Source organism: Mastigoproctus giganteus, chromosome 2 (genome assembly GCF_048544385.1).
Source record: "Mastigoproctus giganteus isolate SK-2022 chromosome 2, ASM4854438v1, whole genome shotgun sequence".
Classification (NCBI taxonomy): Eukaryota; Metazoa; Arthropoda; class Arachnida; order Uropygi; family Thelyphonidae; genus Mastigoproctus; species Mastigoproctus giganteus.
In genome coordinates, this window is record NC_143576.1 from 79,714,646 (window position 1) to 79,736,321 (window position 21,676).

The window sequence follows — 21,676 nt, forward strand, 5'->3', positions numbered from 1 at the left end:
AAAGGTGGTACTTGTGCATATGTCCATTCTGATATTTCCTCTCAGAGACTTAGTAATTTGGAATCTCCTCTCTTTCATCTTCTCTGGCTTAAAATCTCTCTACCTCATTGTGTAAAATTCATCTGTTGTCTCTATCGTTCTCCCAACTCCACTAATCATTTGGAGCTCTTTGACTTCCTCTCGTTGCAACTTGACTTTCTCCAGTCCAACTTTCCTAATAGTGAGGTAATTTTCTTTAGTGATTTTAATGTTCACAAATCCAGCTGGCTTCCGTTTTCTAGTCACACCGACCCAGCTGGTCGAGATGCTGAGGCTTTTGCAATTATTAATGACCTTGCACAGATTGTTCATTTTCCTACAAGAATACCGGACAATCCTAATCATACAGCCAACACGCTTGATCTTTTTCTCACAAACAACCCTTCTACGAACACGGTCGAAGTGAAAAGTCCTTTTGGCACTTCAGATCACAACTTGGTGATCGTCTCTTCTCCAATGGAGCCTTTACCTCATGGCTATTCCCAACCTCGTGTTTTTTGGCATTACAAGAATGCAAAATGGGATGACCTTCGAGATTTCTTTTCTTCTTTTCCCTGGTCATATTACTGTTTTAAAACTTCTGATGTCAACGTTTGCTCAGATCGTGTTAGTGAAATTATTCTTGCAGGAATGGAATCCTTTATCCCACATTCCACTTTAAAATCTCTTCTTTTATCTAAACCTAGGTTTTCCAATAAATGTACTAAGGCTGTTCAAGAGAAGAATGTTGCATACCGTAATTGGCTTGTTTCTAATTCTTCAGTTTCATTTTCTGTTTACACCAAAGCTCGCAACAATTGTAAAGCAGTTATTAAACAGTCTAAACTAGAGTTTGAACAGGCTCAGTAGAAAACTTGCTTCTTGCCCTAATGGTAGCCGAGCATTCTGGTCTCTTGCCAAAGCTATATTGGCTGCAACTTTTGTCCATCTCTGCTCCCACCTCTGTCCAAACCAGATGGTTCTGTTGTCACTTCAGCCAAGGATAAAGCTGACCTGCTAGCATCCCATTTTTCTTCCAACTCATGTATTAATGATCTTGGTAAAACATCTCCCACCATTTCCAACATGCTCCATCCAATGCTAACTGTGGTCTTCCATCAAAAGGAAGTCACAAGGATTTTGACGAATCTTGATGTTAAGAAAGCTCCAGGTCCTGATGGTATTTCTCCACTTGTTCTCAAAACCTGTACTCCTGAACTTACTCCTATTCTTTGCCACCTTTTTTCACTTTCTTATTCCAAAGGTGTTTTTCCTTCTGCTTGGAAATTTGCTCATATCCAGCCAGTTCCTAAAAAGGGTGACAAATCCCTCCCATCCAATTATCGTCCCATTGCAATTACGTCTACTCTTTCTAAAGTAATGGAGAAATCAATTAACCGCCAACTCAAACTACCTAGAAACCTTCCGTCTGATCAACGATCACCAGTATGGATTCCGTCAGTGTCGATCCACTGGTGATGTTCTGGCTTGTGTTGCCCATTTATGGAGTAATTCAATGGAAAGGTTCGGTGAAACACAAATAATTGCTCTTGACATCTCAAATGCTTTCGATCGTGTTTGGCATAAAGGTCTTCTAAACAAGCTTCCATCTTATGGTTTGCAATCTGTTTTTAGTAATTGGTTATTCAGTTTTCTCTCTGATCGCTCACTGAGGGTGATGGTAGATGGCTCTTTGTTTTCTAACTTCTCCACCAATGCTGGTGTCCCCCAATGTTTCTTTCCCCCACTTTTTTCCTCTTGTATATTAATGACCTTCTTCCATTGACTTGAAATCCTATCCATAGTTTTGCCGATGATAGCACATTGCATTCCACTTTCCATTTTGAGAAACCCAGTCCTGCTCAATCAGCTTCAACTTCTCGAAAATCTGCTACCAATTCTTAAATGCTGATCTTCAGGTAATTTTCCAGTAGGGCAAAGACAACCTAGTTGATTTCAACCCCTCTAAAACTCTGCCTTTCTTATGTTAAATTTCAACAATTTCTCCTCCACTTTGCTCTCAGTTATTGGTAAATCATTTAACTTCCTGCCAGAGTTTGATAAGCTTTTGGCCTCCACTTCCCTACAGACCTCCTCGTGTGAATCTAGATGCAAAATACTCATTCAGTTTGTCAGCTATCTCAGTAGAATCATCAACAATAGAACCGTGAATAGTGTACCAATCTGATTGCTGTTTTTCTGTGCATCATTTGCCAAGGATTTCTCATAATCTACCTTTGCAGAAGCTCAACCTGATTACCTTCATTAATCACACTGCAAATCTTTGTATCAACCACAAACTTTGACATTAAGCTTGATATTCCTTCATCAGTGTGATTAATACATATTGAAAATAGCAATGTACTCAGCACTGAACCCTGGCAGGTTCATCAACAAACGGACTGTAGATGTCAAGTGGACCAATCTGATTCATCCCCCTCCTTCTACATACATAAGTAAAGAAGTCTTTGTTTTTCTTTGCATTGTTTGTCAAAGATTTCTCATAATCTGCCTTTGCTTGCATAATGTCCTTTGTGACTTGATTACATACTATCTTATATCTACCATAGGCTGATAATTTATATGTATCCCATGCATTTTTCTTCCCTGCCACAAGTCTCATTAGGTCATCTGACATCCATTTAGGCTTAAACCTTCAACAGTATTTCTTAGTTGGTATGAAAAGCCTAGTAGTTTCCAAGATTAATTCATTCAATGCTTTCCATTTAGAATTTGCTGTTGGTAACATCATCAGTTGGTCCCACTGTATCGAATTTAAAAACTCCCCAAGACCACTGTAGTCACCTTTACAAAAGCCCTTACCCGTGATGATAGTTACATCTTTAATGTACATGCCACATCAGTGCACCGTTTGGGGCGCCGCTGTAGCCAGGTGGGCAGGAGCAGGAGCAGCAGTATGTAGCACACGCTTCTTGATTAGACCGGAGTTCGAGCCCGTGCCCACCAAATATGGAGGATGCGGAAAGGTCAGGGAATGACCACCGCATATCCCCGGAGCAATATGGCCTTAGCTGCTAATGCTTCTAAAATCCAAATAACAAACAACAACAACAGTGCACAGTGATGACTGTCACATAGTGGTTCCTTTATCTGCAAATTCTTAATGCATGAAGAATCACTGCTGATAATCAGATCAAGAGTATTACTTCCTCTTCTTGTCTCTCGAACATTCTGCTGTCAAAAACAATCATCCAATAAATCCACAAAAGTCTTGCTGGTGTGTGAACGACCAACCCACAAGTTCCAGTCTATATCTGGGAAGTTAAAATCCCCCATTATAAGACAATCTGATTTACTGGCCCATTCTCTTTCTCTATACAATTGTTCATTGTACTCATTGGAGTCATTAGGCCTAAAAATTCTCATTTTCCCTTTCCCAGTGTTTATTTCACACCAAACAGACTCAACATTGCACTGTCCACCTATGTCAACTGGATGTACTCCCTTAGAGTTTATGATTCTTAACTAACAGCATCACCCCTCCTCCCCTTCTACCTTGTCTATCCTTCCTGTATACTCCCCAAATTCCAGTTCTGCACTGCTTATATCTGTGTGTGCACCACATCTCTGATATCCCAACAATATCCACTTGGGATTTTGCATTGGATTCATTATTTATCCATATATTCTTTAGAACCATGGGACTTACAATCTACCTTTGCGATTTTACAACATGTAAAAGGGCAGAGACAGAAAAATTGATGTGATACATTGATATTTTTAATGTTTTAGTAAATAGGCTGCTATTTCCTTTAAGAAAATATATTCAAAATTTTGTTATTTGGTACTAACTATAAAGAAATTATTATTAAAAAAAAAAGAGAGAGAGAGAGAGAGAGAGAGAGAGAGAGAAAAAATAACATCATCCTCAAAGGAAAAACCAAGCATAAGTAAAAATTTCCTTTCTATATTGGAGATCTGATGATATTTTCTTTCTTTTGTGACCAAAAAATTTCTTCCTAAATCTTAATGTTTATGACTTAAATGCATGACTTTCTTCTTTATTTTCATTTTCATTCTTCTTATGAGGTATTTACCTCATAAGAAGACATACCCTATAATAATAAAAGATACTGAAAAAAAATTTAATCATATAAATTATGCTAAAGTCCACATAATCTCACCTGAGCTGATTAATGACTAGTTTAATAGCTTCTGTATAAATATCTGTAAGCTCCCATGACACTTCAGCTGGACATACAGCAAGTAGTGACTGAAGAAAGGATAACTGCTGGCCTTCCATCACAGCTCTTAATAGTAAGGACTGAAGCTATATAACCAGCAAGATTAACAGTAAGTACAATTTTTGTTTTATTATTTTTTTTTTTTTTAGTTTAGTTACATTCAATTCATAAAGAGATCCAATTACAATACATGAACATATAACATAACTAATAAATCATAAAATAAAATACATCACAGAATCAAGCAAAATACTGGGTATTTGTCTTTTATCCTCCTGCCAGTGTAGGTTACAAATGTTTTTATTTACATAAATATAAACAGGTTAGGTAAATTTGAATTAAATTTACATAAACATACACTGGTGGAAGAATAACAGACAAGGGGCTCACATCTGGTGAGTATGGGCTTGGTCCAGCCCAGGGTCCTGAGCTAGATATCATCATTCTTCCCTTTCTTGGTGATTCCCTTCTACTTCTCTCTCTCTCTCTCTCTCTCTCTCTCTCTCTCTCTCTCTCTCTCTCTCTCTCTCTCTCTCTCTCTCAGGGTAACTCAGAAATTTATCTTAGCTGGTGTAGCATAGGCCTCAGGCTTCCATGCATTATATGGCTAGTAATAAGTACTAAATAGTGTTACAAAAATAACAATACAGGCAGTTCCCACTTTACAAGCTTTCATGTTACAAAGTTCCCAGGTTTACGAGGTTTTTTTTTTTTTTTTTCAAGTATCAATTATCAACAAAATCAAAAATATGATCATTAACTGCAATAAATAAATAAATGCAAAATATTCATAAATACAGCATTTCAAACCACATGCATATATACAATACAGTACTACTATGCATGCATTTCTTCAAGCAGGGGAGAGAGTCTCACTGACTCACATAACATAAAGCAGTTACCATGCTGACATTACAAAGAGTGGTTGTATTGCTCTTCATGTTTGCTGTCTTGTCTTATTTCAAATTTTTCTGGCTTATTAAGGGGGATAAATTTGAAGAGTGTTTGGAATAAACTCTTCCTCAGTTTATTAATAATTTTGAAAGATTTCAAGAACCAGCAGAGAACGTACAAAATGAACATTCTCTTTATTTTGAACATTCACAATGGACATTCTACTCATTGTGGTTGTTAATATTGCTAACCAATTGATGTCACTGATGAAACAACCAATGGCACTGATCTGCTTCCAGCACACAATGGAGAGCTTACAAATGAAGGCCTCTTTGAAATGGCAAAATGTGAAGAAGCTGAATCTCCTATTCATTCCTTCACTCTCAAAGGGCTTGGCAAAGCTTATCAACACAGAAAACGCAATTGAGATTTTAGAATCACAAGACTGAAATTTCAAGTGCACTAGAAAAGTTGCTACAGATTTAAAAAATGCATATGCATGCTATTGTGAAATTTATAAAGTAAAGAGAAGACTGTCTTGGAACCATTTGGAAACTCTTGAAGCATTTTGAAGATGATGGCTCCTTGTGCTTCCAACAACGAGTGCTGTACCAGCTATGAGTGCTGATGGTTCATCACTCATTAGTTCACTGATTGAGCCCTTCAATTAATACTTGTTTCCCAAAATCAAATCCACAATGAAAGGATGATTTGACATAGCCAAAAAGATTAGGTAATTGTAGACAGAAGGAAAACAGATTTTTGACCTAAATAAGAGAAAAAAAAAAACAAAAAAAACCCCAGATTTTTCAGAAAAATTAAGAAGTCCACACTGCAATAAAATTAAACTGCAGTGACAACAACACATTTTATATTAAAATACAGTCATAGTACGGTAAGTACAGCATGCTTTCAGACATTAGCTTACCTAGGATTTTCTGTCTATGCATTTGTTTGGATTGTATGATAGAAACCAAATTATTATGACTGCATTAACAAAGATACTGTCGCAGACTCTGTACCTCTTAAGAAGAACCAAGTCAAAGTTTTGTTCATAACAATGGCTCTGCTGTCAAGAGCATTTCCAAAGTTTCACCAGAAAGAGATCCGGATTCAGTTATTATTTATTATTATTTTTTTACCAGGGTAAAAAAATTCACTAACACTCAGCTCTGCTATAAATAATTTCTAAAATGTCAAGCATGACTTGGAATAATCTGCATATTTCAAATTTCTCAACGGACAGTTCCCCAGCCAAGGACCACTATACATCAATTCTTTCTATCTTTCTTTTTTCATAATAGCATCTGGTAGGTTTTCCCACTTAAACAAACAGAACAAATACTATAAAATACCTCTTCCTTTACATTCAATGACATCGAGAAGTACAGTCAGTCCTCGTATAGCATGATAGTTGTAATAGTTGTGTTCCTAGAAACCCACATGCAATGCAATGCAAAATCATGCAATATAAATAACAGGTTCTATAGGAAAAATAGGGTTAAGTGCAGACCACCCAAGATTGAACACACATTTGTAACCAAAACATTACAAAACACAATGAATAATCTTTTTCTTCTATCGTAAGCAAACTTGTTCTTTATTTGATCTACCAAACAGACAACAACCGTTCCATCTCTTCCAATTCTGTGTCTTGATTTAATGGATTTTTAGTATTAGCATTAGTTGAGGCATATGATGCAAGAAAGCAAGCTTATATAGCATCAGAAAAAAAAAAAAAAAAAACCCACTTTGAGCTGTTCCTGCTATGAAAGTTGTTTTTATTTTCTCTGCATTATTTCTAATTCTCAGTGTTGCCTCATTTAAGCCTGTAGCACATACGATATCACACGTTCTTTCATTTCGCTCAAAGCATTTCACAATTTCATATTTATTTCTCTATTGACAGAGGCAGACTGGCCATAAGCCTTATTGGGGAAACCTAGGTGAGCTGGAGGCCAATGTGATTTTGGCCATAAACGCTAGTATGAGGCCGCTACAAATTTTCACGGGTAAAAATTTCTGACCCAGTCCGCCTCTGTCTATCAATATTGCGTTTCTTTTTCTCTCTGAATATGTAGTGTCTTCACTAGGATGCTTCCTTTTCACACCTTTTAAGTATTTTATTCATTTTCAGGGAATAAAGAACAATTACAAAATGAGGAGGCAAACTTGATACACATAAACAAAGCTGCATACGCGTAGCAACTGAATAAACAACACTGTAAAGGCAGAGACACACTATTAACACCTCACTAGTTCACATTTTACTAAAGCACATTTCTGGAGTTCACTACCATAAAACAATTTCCTGTTGTGCTTCTGCTAGTGGAATCTGTTATACACAGGTAGTAAACTCGATCTAATTGCATTTGCGATAATACAATAGCTGCAATTGTGTGGGAGAGTGCTTCTGTTTATATATTTTTGTATTTATGTAAATAAATAAAAAATATAAAATACCACCTAGTACCGCCTGTTTTAACAGGCACTGCTAGGTGGTAGATGACTCTCATCAACCAGTGCAATACCACCACTTTGCTCATTGGAGACTTGAAACGGTATAACTCATGTTTCGTCTACAGAGAAAAACACCAGCAAACCCTCTCCAACTCTTCCATCATGTAGTATGATTCATGTCTTTTTAGGTTATGACAAACATCATGGCAAAATCCAATCTTCCTTACATATCAAGAGTACAGCTCTAAAACAATGTTTGCAGGCTGGTTGCTAGTTAGTACATCAGACCAAACCTATTGGTAACCAGAGCCGGCCCGAGGGGAGTGCGAACGGTGAGAGCGCACAAGGCCCCGCGATTCTGAAGGCCCCGTGCCGCTGACTGATTTTGCAAAATAAAAATGGTTTCATTTTTTTTTTTGTTTTAATAATGTCGCAAAATCTAGCGACATCGCCATAAAATGGCCATATTTTTAAAATATACATAAGAAATAAAATGTCAATAATCATGTTATTAACATTATCTGAAAGCCCACCAAGAATTCTCCAAAGAACCCGGAAAAATATATTTTCTTTCAAATATATTTAAAATATCTCTCCTTACAAGTCGCTCAGACGTACAATTATATGTTGCCAGCGTTTGCATAGTTATCGTACTCTAAAGCCTATATATACCACCGACTAGGTTTTCTCGGCCCTTTTTCGCTTTCTGTCTTCGAGAGATCAAGTGAATTCGAAATTATTCAAAAAGTCGACTTAAACTTTCTTCTGAGAAAATTTTAAGTTTATAATACTGGTTTGACTAAAAAATAGTTAAATAAATACAATTTTCGATACCTTTTCTCAATTTGGATTTCTATAGTAAATGAGTAAAGAATTTCTTGTCTTATTTTATTATATATGTCTAAAGGTTGTGAAAAGTGATCGAGACCATTGTATTTATTTTGGTCAATCTAAACAAAATTTTATAAAAAAATATTGAGCCTATTTTCAGGCCTTTATAATTCTTTTGATCCTCTTAGTAGGTCACCGAATCATTAGCCTACCTTTAGGCCTCTACAATTCTTTTGAGTCTGTTAGTTACTCATTTTAAGCCTCTTTAGTAGGCTATTCAAATAGAAGCCTTTTAGTAGGCTATTCATTTTAAGCCTCTTTAGTAGACTACTCATTAACTACGCTTTTTTTAGTAGGCCATTTACTCATTTGATCCTAATCTAGGCTACCGCAATATTACTGAGTCTCTTAGAGACCTTATAAACAATTAGGCTGATCGAAGCCTACAAACAAAAATAATAATTGAAGTTTCATTTTTAATTATTGAATAAATATTCCCCACAAATACGAATATATATATATGACAGCTGATCATACATCGTACATTTTTATCGCATTCGCGAGGTGTGAAAATAAATACCATACAGTCAGTCCTCGTATAACACGTGTTTACATTACAGGAATTCGATCATACACGATTTATAAATACGGGAACGATATCTTATATAACACGAATCGAATTCGCTTATGCACGATTCGCCTTCGTGTTTACAAGAAATGGCAGTCGAACGCAGAATCACCCCAACCGAACACAACACGATAGGAATGAAGAGAAGATTCTGAAAATGTATTTGTTTTTTATATCAGTGAGGGGGGGAACACATTTCACCATAATAACATAAAATCCAACACAATTCCAGCTATCAGCATAATCGCAAATGCAATTAGATCGAGTTTACTACCAGTTTATAACAGATTCCACTAGCAGGAACGAAACTGGAAAGTGGTTTTATTATTTTATGGTAGTAACCCCTAGAAATGTAATTTAGTAAAATGTGAGGTGTTAATAGTGTATCTTTGCCTTTATGCTGTTGTTTATTCAGTTGCTACAGGCTTGCAGCTTTGTTTATGTGTGTGTGTCAAGCGTGCCTCCTTGTTTTGTAATTGTGCTTTATTCCCTAAAAATGAGTAAAATACTTAAACGGTGTGAAAAGGAAGCATCCTGGTGAAGACACTGCAGATTCAGAGAGAAAAAGAAAAGCAATATCGATAAACAGAGGCGGACTGGATCAAAAATTCTTACCGGGGAAAATTTACAGTGGCCTCATACTATAGTTTATGGCCAAAATCACACCGGCCTACGGCCCACCGGGGTTTCCCCGGTCAGAGGCTACTGGCCAGTCTACCTCTGTCGATAGAGAAAAATATGAAATTGTGAAACGCTTTGAGCGAAATGAAAGACCATGTGATATTGCACGTGCTACAGACCTAAATGAGGCAATGCCGAGAAAATAAAAACAACTTTCATAGCAGAACAACTCAAAGTGTAATTAAAATCCATTAGATTAAGACACAAAGAATTGGAAGAGATGGAATGGGTGTCATCTGTTTGGATAGAAAATCAAACAAAAAACAAGTTTGCTTACAATAGGAGCAAAAGCATTAGCAATATTTTATTACGTAATAGTCGTAATAAAATACTTACATATTTTATTATGATTATTTATTGTGTTTGGTAATGCTTTGGTTACAAATGTGTGTTCAATCTTCGGTGGTCGGTGCCTAACCCTATTTTCCCCATAGGGCCTGTTGTTTATATTGCACAAGGGTTTCTAGGAACACAACTATCGTGCTATACGAGGACTGACTGTATTCGTATCTATTTCGCAAAATGACTAGTAGAGACAGAGATGCAGGAAGAAAGTATATGTGTGGTTCTGATAAATTGAAGAAAAAAAGAAAGAGAGAAGAAATTACGGAAAAACAGAGGAACTCCCTTGCAAAATTTTTTAAAACTGAAAATGTGCAACAAACTGAAGAAAAGCATAATTCACAGTTACTGAAAGTTCAAACTCGTGGAAATGAAATTATGCCGTGCGACATCCACGAAAACGATCCCGATCATCATAAAGCCAGCTCTCGTCCTAATGAAGAGGAAAGCGATGATAAGAAAACTGTAGAATGGGAAGATAATATGAGAGGTTTATATAAAGGCATGCAAGCACTTATCCTGCAAAAGAATTCCAAAGCACAGTATATGCCCTGCGGAAGTCATAATTTGAATTTAGTTCTTGGAGACATTTCAAAATCATCTTCTTTTGCAAATTCATTTTTTGAGACTTTACAAAGCATATATAATATTTTTGCAAGTTCTGTGATACGCTGGGATATATTAAAAGAGCATGTCAAACATCTTACTCCAAAACCACTGTCAGAAACGAGGTAGGAATGTCGCCTCAAAAGTATGAAATCTGTGAGATACCAAGTACCACAATTTTCTCTAGCTTTGAAATACCTTTATGAACATATCAGCGACATGAAAACGAAATCCAAAATCCAACCAATCGAAAATAAACTTATTTCATTTGAATTTTTATTAAGTTTGGTCATTTGGAATGACATACTGAATGAAGTAAATATTGAGCAAGATATCTCAAAATTCAAATATAGATATCGGTACTGCAAATGCACATTTAAAAGGCCTTTTAAATTTTTTTGAACAGTATCGTGAATCGGGATTCAAATCTTCTTTAATAACTGCAAAGGAAATAGCTGAAGGATTACAGGCGACATCTGAATTTAAGAACCAAAGAACTGGACGAAAAACAAAGCAATTTTGTTACAAAGGAGTCGATCAGCCTATTTCATTAGGCGAAGAATATTTCAGAATTCAATATTTTCTAGTCATAATCAATGGTGCGATTATTTCTTTTAAGAAAAGATTCGAAATTTATCACGAACATGAGACATCATATGGTTTTTTTATATAATTCGGATAATATTCAAAAACTGACTGAAAACGATCTTCTTAAATGTTGCAAAGACTTAAATGCTACCTTGCAAGACGATATTGATTGCATTGATTTATTTAATGAAATTAACATTTGCCGTCGAGTTTTGCCTTCCAGGATCACAATGTTACAAATATTACAATATTTACTGAAAAATAATTTATTTGAATTGTATCCAAATTTTGTTACTGTTCTGAAAATTATATTAACCTTACCAATTACCGTCGCATCTGCAGAAAGATCTTTCTCAAGACTGAAAATAATAAAAAATTACTTGAGATCTAGCATTAGTCAAGAACGATTTACCTCCTTAGCCATTTTATCTATCGAATCCAAAATAGCCAAAAAACTAAATTATGATGATATTATCAATGAATTTGCTGTAAAACATGTAAGAAAATGAAATAAAAATCACATATTGTGACCTTATTCCATTAAGTTGCATACCAAATTGTATTTTATAAGTATATGAAGCAATTATTTTTCTTATTTGATTTATTAAAGATTTTTTTGTAATTGAAATGTTAATTTTATTAAAATAATTTAATTATTTATCATTTTCATGTAATCCTTACTAAACCAATTTGTGCAATGTAATAAATATCAAAATTCAATAAATTATTTTGTTGTTCGAAATTTGTATCAAGGCGCTGCAAGTCAACTTTGCACCGGGCCCCGCTTTTGTTCGGGTCGGCACTGTTGGTAACTCTGTAGGAGGCTTCCAGATCAGCTACTATATAATCTTGCTGCCTCTACCCTGACAGATAGTGAATGGAGGGAGTTGGAGTAGTGGGTATGCTGGGGGGAGGGGCATTGTCGAGGCCATGTTATGTCAAGGATCTGGGTATATTCTTACCATGAGTATGCCACATCCAAAAATTTCATTACTACATAGAGCATGTCCCCACCCCCCACCACTTTTTCTTACTTATGCCATGAATTGTCAAACTAATAGAGCAAATTTGCAAAAAGATCTAAACCTCCCAAACACCTCCTTGTTCATTTCACAAATATACAGGGTCTCAGTTCTAATCTCAATGATGTCCACTCCCACTGAGTCTGCCGAACCCCATGTACATTTTCGGACAGAATCTCAGTTCTCCCAAAACAACTGATCAATTAAAAATCTTTGACTTTCTCCTTTTTAAACTCTACTTCCTCCAGTCCAGCTTTTCTAATGGCGATATAATTTTCCTTGATGATTTTAATGTTCACAACTCCAGGTGGCTTCCATTTTCTAGTCACATGGACCCAGCTGGGTGATGCTGAGGCTTTCACTTTATAGAAAACTTTACATTATAGAAAACTTTCATATCATAGAATCTCAGTTATTGGTTGATTCAACCACTGCTCATCTTAGTTGTCCGAATTATTTGCGGCATGATTCCTTTCACTTCAAAGGTAGTACTTGTGCATAGGACCATTCTGATATTCCCTGCCACAGACGTAGTAATTTGGAATCTCCTCTTTTGGATCATCTCTTTCTTAAAATTCTCTACCACATACTGTCAAATTCATCTCTTGCCTCTATCAGTCTCCCAAAACTAATAATCATTAGTGTTGATTAATCTCAACACTATTAATCTCCCAACACTATTAATTAGCGTTAGCATTAGCAGAGGCATATGATGCAAGAAAGCAAGCTTATGCAGCATCAGCCAACAAAAAAAAAAAAAAAAAAAAAAGCACTCCCATTTCACCCCTCCGTTCGTTCGAAATACCTGCTCAAGGCTTTATACAACTCAATCAGATCACCTTGCCAGTGCCTAGTCTCCAGACACTGTAATTTGCAAAACTTAAGCCTTTCTTCATAAGAGCAACCCTTTGTTTCATTCATTAATCTTGTTGCCATTCTCTGTACTCGTTCCAGCAGCTCTACATCCTTCTTGAAATGAGGCCTCCAGACCTGTATACAGTACTCAAGGTGTGGCCTGACCATTGCCTTATACAAGGGAATAATCACCTCCTTATCCCTGCTAGAAAAATTCCTGTATATAATTGACAAGACACCATGAGCTACTCTTGCAGCCCGTCTGCACTGAGAGAACTTCGTATCTGCCTGCACAATAACCCCCAGGTCCTTTTCATTCTCTACCACTGTCAGTGTAGTACCACAGAGTTGATACGTTGCTCTGGGGCTGCTGTTTCCCATATGTAGTATTTTACATTTGTCAATGTTAAACTTCATTTGCCACCTCTCAGCCCACCTGCTCAACCTTTTCAGATCCTGTTGCAGCAGCATAGCATCAGTAGTGTCCTTAACAACCCTGCTAACCTTTGTATCGTCTGCAAACTTGCACATTCAGCTTGATATACCATCATCAATATCTTTTATAAATACAGAAAACAACAAAGGACACAACACTGAACCCTGAAGGAATGCACTAATAACATTAGTCCACGATGAGCAGTATCCATTGATTACCACTCTCTGTCTTCTTCCCCTCAACCATCCCTTTATCCATAGCAGCAATTTGTCTCCAATTTCTGCAGCAGTCTTCTATGTGCAACAGTACTAAAAGCCTTTCTAAGAACCAAATATATAATATCAAAGTTAATTCCTGCATCCAGTTCTTTTGTGACTGCATCATAGTATCCAATCAAATTGGTCAGGCAAGACTTTCCCTTAACAAAACCATGCTGTGTCCAAGCTATAATTGGAAGTCTTGTCTATATGATCCTGCAGTGCTTCTTTAACCAGTGATTCCATTAATTTTCCTGGAACAGAAGTTAAACTCACAGGTCTATAATTACTTGTGTCAGCCTTTGATATTCGTTTGTGAATTGCGGTCACATTTGCACATCTCCAGTCTATGGATACCTTCCCTGAGTCCAAAGAAGCTCTCATAATTATGGCTAAGGGTTTGCTTACTTCCTTCGCTGCCTCCTTTAATAAAACTGGATAGATCCCATCCACCCCGGGTGCCTTTTTATGTTTACCCTCAACAATTTCTCCTCCACTTTCCTCTCAGTTATAACAAAATCAACTAGCTCACTGCCAGCGTTTACTTCACCTCAGGCATTCCCCTTCCTGAATAACTTCTTATGTGTGAATGTAGATGCAAAATACCCATTTAGTTTGTTAGCCACCTGAGCAGGATCATCAACAGTTGAACCATCAATATCCAGCGGATCAATCCGATTCTTACATATGTAAAGAATTCTTTTTCTGTTTTTCTTTGCATCCTTTGCCAAGGATTTCTCATAATCTACCTTAGCCTGCCTAATCTCCTTTGTGACTTGGTTACAGACCAGCTTATATCTATCATAGCCTTCCATGTCACCCATTAATTTATATGTATCCCATGCATTTTTCTTCTCTGCCACATGTCTCATTAGTTCATCTGACATCCATTTAGGCCTATTGTTGAACAATATTTCTTAGTTGGTGGTCATCACCATCATCAGCCATTTTCAATCCACTGCAGGATGAAGGCCTCTCCAGCAACTTTCCAGTTCCTTCTGTTTTGAGCACTGGCCATCCATTTACTACCCACAAACTCATAAATTTCATCTATCCATCTCCGCCTTTGTCTTCCAGGTTTTCTTCTAGCTCCTCTTGGATACCATTCTGTTATTTTCTTAGTCCATCTGTCATCATGTCTTCGAGCTATGTGTCCTGCCAAGGACCATTTTAGTTCTTTAGTTTGGATAAGAATGTCCTTTACTTGAGTTTGCTGCCTAATCCATGTGTTTCTCTTCTCAACTAACAGTCTGATTCCCAATATAATTTGTTCCATTCTTCACTGTGTAGTTGTCAGCTTCTCTTCCATTCTTTTGGTGAGTGCCCAAGTTTCACTTCCATAAGTCATGGTGGGGAGTATACATTGGTTCATTATTTTACGTTTCAGACAAACTGGGATATTGCTCTTCAGTATGTGACTATATTTCCTGAATGATATCCATCCAGAATTTATTCTTCTCTTGACTTCTAGCCATTTATCATTATTACAGCTACTAACTTGTCCCAGATAAGTATATGACTCCATCTTTTCAATTACTGCTCCTTCAATCATTATTTCCCTTTCTGTGGCATACTTTTTCATCATTACTTTTGTTTTAGCCATATTCATCTTTAGTCCAAAATCCTTACTAACTCTACATAGCTGATTAAGATTTTCCTCTAATTCTTTGGGATGGTGGCTTATGACCACAATGTCATCTGCAAATCGTAAATGGTTTAGGTACTCTCCATTCACACTGACTCCTTTCTGCGACCAGTCTAATCTTCTGAAAGCTTCCTCAAGGGCAGCAGTAAACAGCTTCGGAGATATTGTGTCTCCTTATCGAACTCCTTTCTCAATTTTAAATTTCCTACTGTCTTTGTCTAGTCTAATAAAGGAGGTAGCACTCTCATATATTTTCTTCAAAATCATAATATATGGGGTATCTATGCCTTGTCTTTCCAGTGCCCTAAACATTGCCTTATGCTGTATGGAGTCAAATGCCTTTTCATAATCCACAAATGCCAGGCATAATGGTGTTTTATATTCATTTGCTTTCTCCATTAGCTGTGATATTACGAGAAGGTGATCCATAGTTGAGAATCCTGTCCTAAAGCCAGCTTGCTCTTTTGGTTGATTCTCATCAAGTATTCTTTCTAATCTGTTAGTAATGACCCTTGTGAACAACTTGTAGATGTGGGATAACAAGCTAATTGGTCTATAATTTCCAATTTCCGATTTATCTCCTTTCTTATGCAGCAAAACTATGATTGCATTATTCCACTGCTTAGGCGTCACACCTTTTCGAATGCACTTTGTGAAGAGCCTTGCCAGTTTCTGTGTTATGTCTCCTCCTCCCAATTTTAACAACTCTACAGTAACTTCATCTTCCCCTGGGGCTTTCTCATTCTTCATTTTCTTCAATGCATGTTCTACCTCATCAGGAAGAATATCGGGTATGTCGTATGTGTTGCTACTTTGAAATCAATCTTCCCCACTGCTGGCATCATTCCCTCGCTCTTTGTATAATTCTTTATAGTAGTCTTCTGTTATTTGAATTATGCCTTCTCTGCTGTTTATAAGTACACCATCACTATTCTTCAGTTTCAGTATCATTTGTCTTTCTGTATTACTGCTCATGGCTGCTGATTTAAATCCTTTGTTTTCCTTTAATGCTTGTTCTACTTTCCTTGTGTTAAATCTTCTTATGTCCTCTCTGAGTCTCTTTCTAATGGCTTTGCATAACTCAGTATACTCAATTTTCTCCCTGTCAGTGTTTTTCGACTAATTTTTTCTTCTTTGGATTTCTTTTTCCCTATAGGTTTCTTGGGCTTTATCACTTTCAGAAAGTTGTAATATTCCTCGTTGATATCTTGGTCCTCAGCAGTCTGCAGAAGGTCAAACTTGTTCTTAAGTTCCAGTACATACTGCTTTTTCTCCTCTTCTGTTATCTCAAAGGCCTTTGTATTATTTACTCGAGTCAGTTTTTTCCTTTCCTACATTTATATCAAGTGTACATCTTACCATTCTGTGATCACTTCCAATATTTACCTTATTCAGGACGGTAACATCATTCACAATATATCTTCTGTTAGTGAGGATGAAGTCGATTTCATTAGTTGTTAATCCATTTGAACTCTTCCATGTCCACTTTCTTTTCACCCTTTTCTTGAAAAAATGTGTTCATTACTGAAAACCCTTGAGATTCTGCAAATTCCACAAGTCTTTTTCCTCTTTCATTTCTTTCACCAATTCCAAAATTTCCTATAGTTCCTCTTTCGGCACTGTTTTGCCTTTTTCCAACCTTAGCATTGAAGTCCCCTATAATAATAGTGTAGAGGTCGTCTGCTCATCTAAAAGACTCTCAATTTCAGGGTACATTTCTTCAACCTCTTCATCATCATGGCTCGACGTTGGTGCATAAATCATTATAATCTTTACCTTGTACCGCTTAGAAATCTTGAGTATTAGTCTTGACACCCTTGGTGATGTACTTTTGAATTCCAAAATGTTGTTGCTAAAATCTTTATGGAGCAGAAACCCAACTCCACCTTCACTCCTTTCACTGTTTCCATTGATGTACAGCAGATTTCCACTTGATATACTTATAAGTGATTAATTTATTTTCCTTGTTTCAGTCAAACCAATGATATTCCAATTCATATTTTCTAATTCCTTTTCCAGCTCCTGTCTTCACTGATGAGTGATCTTACGTTATAACAGGCCAAGTTCAGTTTCCGTGCATGGCAGCCTGGTCGTACCCAGAGATTCTTAGCACCTTCTGCTTCCACTCTGATCCACTCGCTGCTGTAAGAGGGAGAGTGAAAGCTGCTGGGAACTGAGGTCCATTTGTTTTGTTGTGCTGTCATATGCTGGAGGGTTTGGTCTTTTTCACTTCTTAGTTGGTATGTAAAGCCTAGTAGCTTCCACGATAAATTCTTTGAATTCTTCCCATTTTGAATTTGCTGTTGGTAACATCATGAGTTGGTTCCCCTGTATAAAATTTAAATACTGTCCCAGACCATCATAGTCGCATTTATGAAAGCAAAAACCCTCCCCTTTACCCCTGATGGTAATTACCTCATTGAGTAAATCCCACTTCAGCACATTATGATCATTGCCACCTAGTGGTTCCTTCATCTGCAGATTTTTAATGAATGAAGAGTCACTACTGATAATCAGATCAAGAGTATTACTCCCTCTAGTTGCCTCACAAACATGCTGATGTAGAAAACAATCATCCAATAAATCCACAAAAGCCTTGCTAATGTGTGTGACCAACCTACAAATTCCAGTCAATATCTGGGAAAGTAAAATTCCCCATTATAAGACTCTCTGATTTACTGGCCCACTCTATTTCCCTGTACAGTTTCTTATTATACTCATCAGAGTCATTAGGCCTATAGCACACTCCTCCTCTCAATACTGCACTGCACTGTCCAGCAATGTCGACTGGCTTCACTTCTTTGGATTTTGTGTGTTTCTTAACTAATAGCATAACCCCTCCTCCCTTCCTATCCTCTCTATCCTTTCTTTACACAATGCAGTCTGCAAATTCCAGTTCTGCATTCCTTATATCTGTGACACCACATCTCCAACAATATCTGCCTTTGATGTTTTGAGCAATACCTCAAATTCATCAAATTTATTTGCCAAACTCCTAGCATTGGTCTACACACAAGTATACATGCACCTATTCCTATTCTTAGCTACCCTTAAACAACCCGTGTGTTTACTTGTACCACAATGACTCCCAGCAGTCTCTGAAATACCCTGCATCTTGTTTTCCAGGCTGCTGCTCATTCCAATAGAAGTAGCACAAGAATCACTTTCAACTCTGTCAGTGTACTACTGTTAATCTATTAGTTCCCCCCCCCCAAGCTAGCAGTTTTCTGACCTGCCTAACACTGTCTTGATAGCATCAGCAAATATTCTTGCACTCTTTCTATTTAAGTGTATCCCATTCCTGTAGAAGCAGTGTCTCCTGTTAACAAGTACAGACCAGGCTGAAAAAAATTCTACCCCTTGAGCCTTACACAATCTTTCCAGGGCTGAATTGATTGACAAAGCTCTCATCATATACTCCCTCCTGTCTTGTCTGGGCAGAATTGGAGACACTTTCAAATTCAACCCTAATTCACGGCTTTTTTTCAACAGTGACCTCTACTTGTTAATTCCACTGGTCTCCTACTCTTAATATCATTAGTGCCAACATGTACAACAATATCATCTTTTATGCCCTTAGAAGATGATATCCGCTGTACGTCATCAACCTTCGCCCCTGGCAGACGTACCCCGGTCCTGTTCCACCTATCCTTTTTACATACCATGTTCCCCATTTCCCTGACAATAGAGTCACCAACAAGTACTTTAGAAATCTTCGACTTCCTCTCTTTGAAACTTGACTTCCTCCAGTCCAACTTTCCTAACAGCGAGGTAATTTTCCTTGATGATTTCATGTTCACAACTCCAGCTGGTTTCTGTTTTCTAGTCACATGGACCCAGCTAGTCATGATGTTGGAGCTTTTGCAATTACTAATGACCTTGAACAGATTATTCATTTACCTACCAGAATACCAGACAATCCTAACCACACAACCAACATGTTTGATCTTTTTCTCACACTCAACCCTTCTAAGTACACAGTTGAGGTGACTGGTCCTCTAGGCACCTCATATAAAAACTTGGTGATGCTCTCTTCTCCAATGGAGCCTTTCTCTCATGGTCATTCCTAATCTCATTGTTTGGCATTACGATAATGCACAATGGTATCATCTGCCAGATTTCTTTTCTTCTTTTTCTCGGTCGGATTACTGTTTCAAAACTTTTGATGTCAATGTTTGCACAAATTGTGTCAGTGAAATTATTCTTATAGGGATGAAATCCTTAATTCACAATCCACCTTAAAATCTCATACTTTATCTGAACCTTGGTTTTCCAAAAATGTGCTAAGACTGTTCAAGAGAAAAATCTTTCATATCATAACTGACTTGTTTCCAGAACTTCAGTTTCAATTTCCGCTAACCCCCAAAGCTTGCTTCAATCGTAAAGCAGTTATTAATCAGTTAAAACTAAGTTTTGAACAAACTAAGGAGTCCAAGCTATTGGCCAAAACTTTTGCCCATCTCTGTTCTCATTGGTTTGTGATAACTGTGAGGAAAGTGGAAGAAAAATCGTTGAGGTTAAATATAAAAAAAGAATCTGGGGTGGATGGATCTATCCAATTACATTAAGGGAGGCAATAAATTAAGTAGACAAACCATTAGCCATATGTTCATAATGATCTTGGTAAACCACCTCCAACCATTTCCTGTATGCTCCATTCAATGTCTCCTGTGGTCTTCTGTCAAAACGATGTCAGAAGGATTTTGAACAACCTTGATGCCAAGAAACTGCAAGTCCTGATGGTATTTCTCCACTTGTCAAAACCTGTGTTCCTTAACTTACTCCTGTTCTGTGTCGCCTTTTTTAATTTTCTTATTATAAAGGTGTTTTTCCTTCAGCTTCGAAATTTGCTCATATTCAACCAGTTCCTAAAAAGGGTGATAAATCCCTTCCATCCAATTATCGTCCCATTGCAATTACTTTTACTTTTCTAAAGTAATGTAGAAATCAATTAACTGCAAACTCTTAAACTTTCTAGAAAAATTTCCATCTGATCAGCAATTCCCAGTATGGATTTCATCAGTGTCAATCCACTGGTGATATTCTAGCTTATGCTACCCATCTATGGACAAATTCAATGGAAAAGTTTCGTGAAACTCAATCAGCTGCTCTTGACATTTCAAAAGCTTTCAATCGTTTTGGCATAAAGGACTTCTAAATAAGCTTCATCATATGGTTTGCCAACTGTTTTTTTATAGTTGGTTATGGTTATTCAGTTTTCTCTCTGACCACTCATTGTTGGTGACGCAGATGGCTCTCTGCCTTCTAACTGATCCACTAATGCTGGTGTTCTCCAAGGTTCAGTTGTTTCTCCCACTCTTTTCCTCTTGTACATTAATGACCTTCTTCCACTGACTGGAAATCTTATCTATAGTTTTGCCGATGATAGCACATTGCATTCCACTTTCCATTTTGAAAAACCTTGCCCTGCTCGATCAGCTTCAACTTCTCAAATATCTGCCACCAATTCCTTAAATGCCGATCTCTAGGTAATTCTCCGGTGGGGCAAAGACAACTTAGTTGATTTCAATCCTTCTAAAACTAAGTCTTGTCTTATATCTCACAAAAAGGATTCTTCTGATTTCTAGGCAAGATGATATTTCTCTATTGGGAGTTATTCTGACTTCTAATCTGTCTTGGCAATAAGCACATTACAAATGCTTCCTCTGCATCAAAAAAACTGGGTTTTCTCTTTTGCTCTTGGCATTACTTTTCTTCCAAGCAGCTGAATCACTCTGTACAAATCCAAATCCACCCTACCATGGAATATTGTTCCTACATCTGGGGAGGTGCCCCTACAACCTCTCTCAGGCTTCTAGATTACATTCAGAAGAGGGCAGTTAGGTTAAGTAATGATTCATCTAACAGAGTCACTCCATTCTCTTTCTCACAGACGTTTTGTTTCTGCTGCATGCCTTTTTTATAGATACTTCCATGGGCACTGTTCTTCTGAATTGGCTTCTATAATTCTTGCTCTCTCTTTCAAAGCAGTCCGAATATGTGCCATTACCACTCAACATCCTTTTTCTGTCCAAGTTCAAACTCACAGAACCAACTTTTTTCTTCCTCATTTATTCATTCAAGTTCCGTTTTCTGGAACAACCTGCACTTGTACGTATTTCCTGATAATTACAATCTACAAAAGTTCAAGTCTAATGTCAACAAATATCTTCTTTCATCTTCTCAATCTCCAAACCATGCATGGTAC

At 37.1% G+C, this 21,676-nt stretch overlaps 1 protein-coding gene across 1 annotated transcript in view; it reads right to left on the minus strand.

The window, feature by feature from the left end:
* The window catches only part of LOC150089359 (NBAS subunit of NRZ tethering complex-like), a 1,057,261-nt gene that overhangs the window by 106,499 nt on the left and 929,086 nt on the right, over positions 1-21,676 (minus strand). Inside the window, exon 51 of the mRNA XM_090389247.1 lies at positions 4,164-4,309. Within this exon, the coding sequence (XP_090245373.1) occupies positions 4,164-4,309 (146 nt within the window). The remainder of the gene's footprint in view (positions 1-4,163; positions 4,310-21,676) is intronic.